General features: G+C 35.6%; 1 protein-coding gene across 1 annotated transcript in view; it reads left to right on the top strand.

Annotated features, from left to right (window-relative positions):
- The window catches only part of RAD18 (RAD18 E3 ubiquitin protein ligase), an 82363-nt gene that overhangs the window by 52376 nt on the left and 17889 nt on the right, over window positions 1-12098 (top strand). Inside the window, exons 10-11 of the mRNA XM_023218566.2 lie at window positions 3574-3714; window positions 7032-7215. Coding sequence (XP_023074334.1) covers window positions 3574-3714; window positions 7032-7215 — 325 coding nt within the window. The remainder of the gene's footprint in view (window positions 1-3573; window positions 3715-7031; window positions 7216-12098) is intronic.

The raw sequence follows: 12098 nt of genomic DNA on the forward strand, positions 1-12098 counted from the left end.
ATTCTAATACTTTCTATTCTCTTTATTATTTCAATAAGAAAAAAATGCTGGTCTGGATTTACTGAGTTGTTTTCATAATTCACACTCTATGTTCGAAGGCACAGTCTCTCTGGTCACAGCTTCATGATGGAATCCCAAACATAAGTTAGAGGTTAGCCTTTAATTATAGCAAGGACAGTTGTTTCATGGTAAGAACAAGGGAAATAGATCATAAGTGCACAGACAAGTTATACTGGTGCTTGAAAGATGACAGAGTTTCTGTTAGAATGATTCTATATTTTTCAAAGTAGTGCGAGACCAATTAAGAGGGGCCACATGGGGAGTGTTGAATATTTGAATGAAGAGAAGAAAGTGTAAGATAGATATTTTGGAGAATAGTAGAGCAAACTTTACTAGGGAAAGGTGCAAGAGTTGTATAGCAGTATTGAATGCCCATTTGAGAATTATGATCATGAAATTAAAGTGTCACTAGTCAGTTCAGGGCTAGATGAATAAGCCTGTAGTGAACATTAGCCATAACTGTTAAACTCTGTTCTTCATCCACGTTTAGCTGGTTGGCTATAATAGGTGGTATGATGGTGAAAGCTGACTCCAAATTCATTTCTTGATTTAAAGTAGACGAAGTATCTCAGTGGCATCACTGTAGAAGGGTATGAGTCTTTTCTACTCTTGAGAGAGCCTGTTTTTAGTCTTTTGTGCCACTGGGTTCTGGGTTCTTGGGCAGACCCAGAGACACTCTGACTGTAAGGGCTGGTCTGAAGAAGTGTAGTTAAAGTGACCAGGGAGTGAAGGGCTTGACCCGGTACTAAAGAAGATTACGTTTAGACTTGGAGAGGAACAAAGGATGGAATGATCCAGGTATTCAAAATCTGGAAGAAAATGAGTAGGTTGAATGTGTACTTAGTCATGGACACTCCCACGACTAGCTGAGCCACTTAAAACTTCTAAGAGGTAAATTCAGGACATATACCCACCAGAACTGAGATTTTAAACTCTACAGTACTCCTTGCCAAATGGCAAATCTTCTAAAATGAAGTAAAGAGGTAAGTGGGAACAATGTTACTAGTCTTGATCTGTTGACAGTTTTCATTTTCTGAGTAGGGATTACTGGAATTCTCTGGCTAAAGCCAGAGTAGTGGCTGCCATTTACTTTTGGTTTCCAGCCTAGCTCTGGGGTAATTAGATTTAAATCTGGGATTTTATTACTTCAGAAGATAATAAGTCATTAAGCCATCTTAACTGTTAATGCTATTACTTTAGCAAATTTCTTAACTAATTCTTAAATTTCCAGTCTTTATGTGTACAGTGGAGTGGCCTTAGTAGGAAAATAGCTTAGACCTGGTCTAACTAAATTATGTAGATCCCATAGTACTGTGTCACCCTAGCCTAATAGAAACTACATAATGATGGTGGTAGTGTTAGCCCATTGATTCCAAGGAGCCAGAGAAATACAAGATAGTTATCCTCAAGTGCGTAGAGTACTTAAAAGAAATCACCTAGCTTGTATCCTAGATAGGATCTCACTTGTTTCTAAAGAGTTAGTTTTTTCCCAGTAATCTTTACGTCCAGCATATATTTCTTTTGCTGACATTTTAATTAGTCTCTTATTTAAAATGTGCCATACATTTTATAGCCCAACACATTAGTTTCACTAGAAGTTTTCATACATGTACCATACACATACAAATATTGTAATTAGGAGCATTCTTTCCTGAATGTCTTTGCTGTGCTTATCAATATTCACGTATAGGAATCCAACTATTTTCTTCCTTGTGCGTCACAATTTAGTTTTTCTCTTTTCGTGTTAAAAGATAATTTTCAAAAACAAGTAACATCATTCTCATATGGATGTAAAATGAACATGTGTTTTTATTAAAGATTTAAGCTCATTAGTAGAGAGAGGGCTGATATTATGAGGTGATCAAAGAAGGAGCCAAAGAATCATCACATTTACAGATGAGGAACATTGAAATGAATGTATAATGGGCAAAAAACTGGCTTCTTCCACATTGGAGTACAGAAGTCAATTGAACCTCCACCCAACAGGATTTTGCATATCTATAGTCAAGAATTATTTTCCATTGCTCTCAGTTATCTACAACATGCAGAGTTATACCATAGCTCAAAGGCAGTGAATGGCTGGAATCCTGGGAGGATAGATTTAGACAATGCCATAGTTCAACGGAAGCTCAGTTTTTTTCCCTACACACAGTAAATTCCTTATGCCTTAGTATTGTGCTAAGGAAAATGGAAGAAACCAAGTGATAAAAAGTACATTGTTGATTTTTGTATGAAAACAGTGTCAAATTTTTGTTTTAACCATTTGTAGTATGGTTCTCTCTAAAAATTTTGCAGGATTTATGACATTACTTTGGACTGTGGCCTAAGTGTTTAATGTTGCTAGATAAGTAAACTGCAACCTCAGCTGCATGGTTCATAATCAAATACATGCCCTAAAGTCCATGCAGTAATGATGACTGGCTGCTCTTTATTGAACAAATTGATACATTAATAATGATGATCTTGAGGTCAGGGTTAATTATATTCAAAGGTGTTAAAAATGGTAGTAAATAAAGATTAGAGTTAGTATAGTATCCTAAGATAAGATAGAATTGGTTGGAAGAGGTCTTAGAATCTTGAAGGGGCTCTACTGGGAAACAGGCCAGAAATGTGAAGAAAAAAAAGAGCTGGAGTGGATATCCTTTGTTATTATGATTCAACTTTCCTAGAGGCTTCTATTTTAGATCCAGTGAATAGTCTTAGTACTCTTGTATCTTGGAAGTTAGAATGGTATCATTTGTATATATTTAAGAAAGCGTGCATCTTTCTTGCTCTTATGATTATGTAAAAGCCTCTCTAGAGAATGGAGTTTGGGAAGAAACCTAGAGTAGCAAACTAGGAATATCATGTTTCCATGTTTGTATTTGAGGAAGAGAGAAGATAAAAAGAATCTTCCATGACAGTGCAGCCCTTTGTATTCTTATGCTTGGTAGCTTTTAAATTTGTTGCAAGTGATTCCTACGGATGCTGTTCTTGAGCAGTCTGGTACACCTCTTTTTTTTTTTTTCCGAGACAGAGTCTCGCTCTGTTGCCCAGTCTGACGTGCAGTGGTGTGATCTCGGGTCACCGCAACCTCTGCCTCCCAGGTTCAAGTGACTCTTGTGCCTCAGCCTCCTAAGTAGCTGGGATTCTAGGCACGCAATACCATGCCTGGCTAATTTTTTTGTGTTTTTAGTAGCGATGGGGTTTCACCATGTTGGTCAGGCTGGTCTCGAACTCCTGACAAATGGTCCACCTACTTCGGCCTCCCAAAGTGCTGGGATTACAGGCATGTGATACCACGCCCGGCTAATTTTTTTGTGTTTTTAGTAGAGATGGGGTTTCACCATGTTGGCCACGCTGGTCTCGAACTCCTGACAAGTGATCCATTCACTTTGGGCTCCCAAAGTGCTAGGATTACAGGCGTGAGCCACCACGCCCATCCCTTGTACACCTCTTGATATTCAGTTTGTCAGTTGTAGATGGTTAACTTTCATTGTCCTAGCTTTACTGTGAAGATCTTTTGAATTTCAGGTAAGAAACATAAGAGTGAATTTCAGCTTCTGGTGGATCAGGCTAGAAAAGGATACAAGAAAATTGTTGGAATGTCACAAAAAGCAGTAACAATAACAAAAGAAGATGAATCTACAGAAAAGCTATCTTCTGTATGCATGGGTAAGAAACTATAATTAAAAACAGACATGTTGAATTTCATTATTTACTTTTAATATGAAAAGAAAATTAAACCAAGGAAATTTACTTTGGAGTTCCTAGTTCTTTGAAATGAGGAAAAGTATTTTTAGACAAACTTCGTGTAGCAGTTTGTAAACTAGATTTATTACTGTGCAGAAAATGGTTGGAAGAATGTCCTGAAGAAACAATCTCTTTTTGTCTATCATCCTTTCAGTTAATGACAAATCATAAATTTCTTAATTATTTAAGCTTGAGGATGTTTTCCAGGTGTAGAATTTATTGGTGGAGATCCTGAGAGATCCTGTAAGAGAGTGAATTATTTTTGTGATAGAACACTGGTGTTTACTTTGGATGAAATGTTCTGCCAAACAATCTAAAGCTAATATACTGGTAGGCTAATACAGAGCACATTCCTTAACTTTGATCCATTTTAAAATTTGAAATTAATATTTTAATTCTATTGCCTGGGCTTTGGACTAGTGAACAAAAAAGAATCATAATGGGGGAAAGTGCGCAAGAAAATTCCTTATCATGTTTTTCTATATTGTGGTAAAATATATATAATACAATATTTATCTTTTTAACCCTTCATAAATGTATAAGTCATTGGCATTAAATACATTCACAATATTGTATAACTATCACCACTGTCTATATCCAAAACAATTTCATCATTCCCAGCACAAGCTCTGCACTCATGAAATAACAACTCTTCCGTCCCCTCTGCCTCATAGCCCTGGTAGTAACAGTTTCACCTTCTGTGTCTATGAGTTTGCCCATTCCAGGTACCTCATATAAATGGAATTGTATAATATTTTCTTTGTGTGTTGACTTCTTTCTCTAAGCATAATGCTTTCAGAGTCCATCAGTGTTGTAGCATATTTTAAAATTTCTTATTATGATTAAACAGTATTCTGTAGTATGTCTATGCCATATTTTGTTTATCCATTTATCTGTTATGGTTATTTCCACCTTTTGGTTATTATAAATAATGCTGCTATGAGCATTGATGCTCAGATATCTAAGTTTCAGCTTAGAGTGGGATTTCTGATTCATATACTGGTTCTATGCTTAACCTTTTGAGGAATTGTTAAACTTTTCCGTAGTGGCTGCATTATCTTACATTCCCACCAGCAAAGCATGAGGGTTCCAGTTTCTTCACATCCTTATCAACGCTTGTTATTTTCTGATTTTTAAATTTTTTTAAAATTGTAGATGCAAAATGGTATGTAATTGTGGTTTTGATTTGCATTTCCCTAGTGACTAATAAACAATTTGTGCATAAGGTGCTGCCTCAGTATATAACTCATGGTCTTTGAACAAATCGAATTTGTTCATGCAATTGTGAAAGGATATTTCTAGAAACTAGTTTAGCACTTGAGAAAATCTGACTGAATATTTCCCATTAAAAAAATTTTTTTTTATTAGTTGAACCTCTTGAATATCATTGATGGCTTGTATGTATTTATGAACATCAATATTACTCTTTCCGGGGTTCAAAGGTGATTGCTGCTTTTAGATTGCTGTGCATGAATGAGATGTCTGAGAGGGTAAGGAATGTGAGAGAGGTGAAGACAGACACAGACTGACTGAAAAGATGAATTTTGTATAGCATCATACAACCAATGTAATTGTTGTTCTTTAGGACAAACATTGAAGTGCTCATGTAAGTGAACAAGTTGCATATTCTCTCAAGTGAAAACTTAGCCTGTTTTTTTTGTGTGTCTCTGGGGAGCTCTGATGTCTGAGCCTCACTCCTGAGGCTCTATTTTGAAGTCCTGCATTCTGAGATCTAAGGGCAGGTAGGAAGGATAACTTATTTTTTATGCCCACGGATTATTGAATGCTGTTTGTCCCCAAGAAGGAATATATTGTCTAGAAGTGTATGTAAGAGTGGAAGAAGTAAGAAAAGAATACAGACAATGTGCAAAAATAAAAGATTGTTTTCAGTTGAATTCCTGTTCCCTGGTTTGCCAGCTTTTTTGCATGCGCCTCACCAGTTGAGTAATATAGTCCCTGGGTGAACCGAGTTGACTAGGGGATTGGCTCCTCTTAATGTGATCCTGGTATCTGTTTACAAGAGGAGTTCTTAGAGGTTCAGGATGGTCATCCTGGCTAACTTCTTTTTCTCTTTTCCAGATATACTTTAGAGGATACTGTTTTGTTTTGCTAATGATAGTTTATTGATAGCCAGATGACATTAGGAGCATATTTTTAGGAATTATACTCTTGTGAAGTATGCTGTTCTCCCAGTATAACAAAAACTTAGAACTATTTCTGAAAAAAATTTGTATGAACTTGGCAAGGTTTTTTGAATAATGTGTTATGTTCTTTCCCCATAAATTCTCTCTGTATAACCAAACCTTGACAATTGTATTTTTATTGTGCTTTATTGAAGACCTCTTGCCTCTACAAGTCTTGAGGAGTGATGTGTGAAAGCTCTCTTTCATGTGAGGAAACACATGAAAGGAGCTCTGTACTATTATTAGCACGTGTAGCTTGCATGCGAAAGTACCTCCTCAGTTCCTGAAAGTTAAGGACAGCACAGATGAAAATCCCAGCAGAGTTTATGATGAGTGGGAGAATCGTGGGCACTAAAGAATCTTTCACAGATATTCTTCTCATTCATATTTGTAGAAAATTGGCCATTCCCATATGCCACATTTTTGTAAACACTGCATCCTTCCAGCTTTTTGGGGTCTTTATTTTTATCTGCAATAAGAGACCTTAAAAGCTGAGAATATGACAAAGAATGCATGGAAATGTGATGTGTATTGGATCAAATGGAAATATTCCTTGTGTCTGATTAGTTGTCCTTTTCCATAGAGAATAATTAGATTCTATTTAACAGGTTTAGAAAAATGTCCAGATAGATGCATTATCATATAATAGTGACAAATATTGTGGTTTTCTTATTAGTTGAATCTGTAGTCTTTTTTTTTGGTTATACTTCTTACGTTGGTTTGTCAGTGTTTTCTAATCTATGAAATATGCAAGAATTCCTTAGTGATATGTGAATAGATGCCTCATTAGAATTACAAGATTCTTCCTGCTCCTGGTTTTAAAATAAATTTTATTTTTAAACTAATTAATCTTGGAAAAACATGGGCTGGATAGTATAATTAGGTAGCACCATTGTAGTGTTAATTCTTGCTCTCTGGCTGTCACTAGAGTTCTGGAATCAATGTGACATATACTTCAACTTTACTAAGTGCATATGGCAGTATTAAGTGTTGCAGAAGTAACAGGCGTACAGAAGTTGTAGATTTTAACGTACTCTTAAATTTATTTTTTCCTAGGACAGGAAGATAATATGACCTCAGTAATAAACCACTTTTCTCAATCAAAGCTGGTAACAAACCACTTTTCTCAATCAAAGCTGGACTCCCCAGAGGAATTGGAACCTGACAGAGAAGAAGATTCTTCTAGCTGTACTGATATTCAAGAAGCTCTTTCTTCACCAGAATCAGATTCATGCAATAGGTAAGAAACATGCAGTAGTTGATTATTTTAAATATCTACTTCATATGCACACATAGATGGCAGAAATAATTAGAAAGTAGCTTTGAGGCGTGGTATGGTGTGTCACTCTTACATTTCAGTCCCCTTTTACTGCTGGGTCATCTTCACAGTGGTAACAAGGCAGGATTTGGGAAGGAAGTGTAGGGATCAGAGGGTGAGTTTGGTCTCTACTCTATAGCCTTTTTATAGATATTTTTCCTACCATTGGAAAAGAAAGCATGATAGACAGTGAAATTTTTGTCAAGACAATGAGTGCAGGAGATAAAAACAACTGTATTGGAAAACAGAGATGATCAGAAAGATGTGGCGCATAGGAGTGTTAAGAAATGAAAAATTTAACTGAGTAAATAGATGGGGAAACTTTAAAAATGAGAAGTTTGGTAATGAGTCATTTTGAAAAGATATTTTTAAAATATATAGGGTTTATTTTACACACACACATGCATGCACACACACATACCATTTTTCGTTCTGGTCATAAATGTTAACATTTCTATAGGTTGGCACAAAAGTAATTGAAACCACAGTTAATTTTGCACCAACATAATACCTTATGTTTATAATTGTTATTTTTAAATGAGTACAGTATTTTGTTATGTCTCTGTACCATCATTTACCAGACCCTTCAGTTTCTGTTAGAGCTCTGCATTTTTTCCAGTGTTCTACTTACGTGCCTGATGCTATGGTAAAGCTCTTCCTTTGTTTCTGTTGAATACTTTTTTTTTTTTTTTTTTTTTCATTTTTTTGAGATGGAGTTTTGCTCTGTTGCCCAGCCTGGAGTGCAGTGGCGCAATCTCAGCTCACTGCAATCTCCACCTCCCAGATTCAAGCATTTCTCCTGCCTCAGCTTCTCAAGTGGCTGGGATTACAGGCCTGTGCCACCTCACCTGGCTAATTTTTTCTGGTATATTTAGTGGAGATGGGGTTTCACCATGTTGGCCAGGCTGGTCTTGAACTCCTGACCTCAAGTGATCCACCCACCTCAGCCTCCCAAAGTGCTGGAATTACAGGCGTGAGCCACCGTGCATGGCCACTTTTCTTACATTTATTATTCTGATAGGTAGGCATTGCCTTCTGAGTGAATTGTACTGATTTAAAAAATGCTAACAGCAGTATGTCAATATGAGTGTGTCTTGGAAGTTATTTAATCTTTGATGTTAGTTTATTTAAAAATTAGTAACACTGCTGTAGAATGATAGACTATTTCTAATCTGACTAATGGAATTATTAATAAATTTTTTATTAGTATACCCAGTGACCCTCTGTTTTTGTAGGATACCTGGGAAACAGTTTCAAATTAGTCAGAATGAAGTATTAGGAAGGAGAAAACTTCCCATCTCATTCCAAAGATTTTCAAGGTCAAAAAATTGTATTTCTAGTTGACTGAGGGTAAAACATATGGTTGCCTGATTTGTTATCGTAGATCAGGCCATTCCTGGAAGTACAGTGCAATATTTGTTTTTAAACACACATATAGGAATACAGAAAAAAAAAAAAAAAGGGGGAATAAGAGTTAGATTTTAACCATAGTCATTAGATGCTTGAATGTTTTGGAATGCCAGAATGATTTGGGACATTTGGGAATGACAAAAACTGAAAGGGAAACACGGGGCAGTCAGATGTCTTTATCTGGTTGTGAGAATATGGGAAATATGGCGAGTATGTTGATGTCCTAGCCTCATTCAGACTTGTTGGCATCACTGAACTATGAGAGGACTATGAGAAAGTGTCATTGCTTTTAGGTATACCATGGCTGAGGAACTAGGAGAGCAAGCAGTAGTCTCTGGGTTTAATAAAAAAGGTAAAGAAATATGGCTGAGGGAAATATGGAGTAAACTTTATTGGGTCAATTTACTAAAATGGGTTAATCCAAAGGCTGATCATTATAACTCATTACTCACTGAAATAATTGAAAAGTGCTTTCACACTTATCCCCAGTGACATATTGCTCCTGCTGCTACTTCATTAGGGGATTAGCCTTTTCTCATTATTTATCTTCCTACTGACCAAGATTCTGGGTAATATTATAAGTTTTTCCATCTTTAATGATTTCCTCTTGATAGGAGTCATATAGGGGTATCCTTATACTACATTGTGAAGTGATCCTTTTGTTAGCAACTGAACGTAAGTATAGTGATGCTAGATTAACTTTTGTTCTCTGTCCATAACAGGGTCTGACATTACACTATTGCACTCAGCCATTCAGCAAGTATGTGTTGTGTTCCAGGCACTATTCTAGACACAGCAGTTTAGCAGGGACCAAACCATCAAACAATTTTTTAAAATGTAAGCACTTATATTCTACTTCACATTATACTTAGTTGGTAATATATGTACATATTTCTGCATGCACACACACGTACATGGCTCAGTGGAAGTACACACTAATTACATATTTTAACAGTTTTATTGAGATACAATTCATATACCACACAGTTAACTATTTAAGAGTGCAATTCAGTGGTATTTAATATATTCACAGAGTTGTGCAGCCATCATCACAATTTTATAACATTTTTATCACCCCACAGAGAAACGCTGCACCCATTAGCGGTTATTCTCCATTTCTTCCCAAACCTCCTGCTCCAAGGCCTAGACAACCACTGATCTTCTTTATGTCTCTATAGATTTGACTCTTGTGGACATTTTATGTAAATGGAATCATACAATATGTGGTCTTTTGAGATTAGCTTCTTTCACTTAGTTTGCTGTCAGAGTTCATCTGTGTTGTACATGTTTCAGTACTATATTACTTTTTATTGTCAAATATTTAATTTTATGGATATACATTTTATTTACTCATTTGTTAGTTGATGGACATTTGAGTTGTTTCCAGTTGCAATTTTAACAAGGAAAAAAATCACCAAGTTTGCTTGCACACTGTGGAAGCTTAGCTTTAGTGATGGTATGTAAGGATTTACTAGGCTTGCTTTGAGAAAGTGGGCAGTGTCTCCTCTAGTACTCATGTCTTAAATTGTACTAAAATACTAAATATTTACTCATTGTAAATATTAAGTGTGGTAATCTTTACATTTTTTATTTTATTTGGGTTCTTTCTTATATCTGTTTCTGAATCATTCTGCTGTTTTATCAATCCTGATCTTTAAGCTTAAAAGGTGGAGTCTATTTCTTGTATAAGACCTAGAAACTAAGGCTAAAGGGAAAGTGAGAGAGAAATGGACCTTAAATAATGGTGTTGGTTTAATATCAGGACAGACCACTTGGCAACTGATTCAAGAGTATATTGTCAAAGAGTGAGCATACAGCAGGAAGCAGCTATGGGGTAGCAGGAAAAGTAGTTGGCTTTAAGTTGATGGATTACAGATCAAGTTCTACCGGGTGATTTTTGATTCAGTCTTTTGAAGTCCATTTCCATATATCTTAGAGAAGCACATTAAAATATCTTATGTCTCAGATCTGTTGGGAAAATGAAATGAGATAATAGATGTGAGAGTCATTGATAAATATATGATTGTTATACCTTCATAAAACAAATCAACTAAATTTTTTTCCTAATTCAGGAAATTAGGACTTATGTCTGGACATTTTTTATTAAAAACTTTTTTTTTTCTTTACAGAGGTAACCAAGTTAAATGATTGGGCATTTAGAAGTGCTTTCACAGCCCTCATTTTATTCATTTTAAGACATACATTTTCAGTTTTACATTTTAATATCTGAAATTGTGATATGTCTTATAATCAGCAATAACTTAAAATTGCTGATGGCCTGGTTGTAGTCATGAGGTATTTGCCAATGGGTGTACATTACAGCTCTTCATGGTATCATCATTGGGTTGGGTTACATGTATTATTGGCATTCCATTAGTTAGTCACGTAATATGTCTTCAACAAAATAATGAAACCAGAAAAGTTATTATGCATGAAGAAAAGCACAAAAATAGCAGCAAGATTTAAGTTTGATGTTAGGGAGGTAATGTTCATCATTGGGTGAATGATCTGAATTTTGTGTTTTCTTGAAAAACAGTCAAGTGCCTTACAGGATCTAGGAAAGAAAGATACCCACAAGTATATGAAGACATGTTACATTATGTGTGCAAAGAATTGCCTATTTGTTACATGATAGACTGAAGGCAAGAGAAATGGCCAAATCCCTTGGAATAAATGGAAGAAATTTCAAAGCAATAAGAGCATAACTAATTCTGTTTTGCATGACTAATGCAAAAGAATATTGCTAAGGTATATCAAGTGTCAATTTGTCAGACACTTCTCCTTTAACAGAAACTGCTTGTCTTCCAACACATGCAATGTGATTGAGGAAACAAAGAAAATTATGGGTTCAGTTTGCAGAATGGATGTCAGTGTTTTAGATCAAATTCCTGGAAACAATAGTCTAGTACATCTGAGAAATGCTGTACCTCTGGTGCTCTTGGTGGTGCAGAGGATGAGTTTTTGTGGAAAAACTCAGTTATCAGAGATGCTGAGTCAAAATATAATGAAGTAGAGTTGGGGTCTGAATATGAAGACAATTTAGGAATACTGTAGCCAATTTAACTCAGTTTTTAAAAATATATGTACAACAATGGCATAAAGTAAAAACCTATGTCTACCTAAGTTTAACTCTCTGGATACGTACAAATTAAAAATTCTAAGTGAAAATGAAATATTGTATCATAGTTAAGTTGACCTTAATTTTTTGTCTTTTAGTGGCAGATAAAATAATGCTTCATCTTGCCATCAATGTTATCTTCAATTTTGTGATTAAGGTCCCCGATTCACTTCAAACACAATCTATATCATCTAGTTGGGAAACTCATAAAGTGGCTTATAATACTGGTTGGTGGTAGCCTGACAGAAGACTGTCACAAAGTATTGTGAATCACTGC

This window comes from Piliocolobus tephrosceles, chromosome 2 (assembly GCF_002776525.5).
Source record: "Piliocolobus tephrosceles isolate RC106 chromosome 2, ASM277652v3, whole genome shotgun sequence".
Taxonomy (NCBI): domain Eukaryota; kingdom Metazoa; phylum Chordata; class Mammalia; order Primates; family Cercopithecidae; genus Piliocolobus; species Piliocolobus tephrosceles.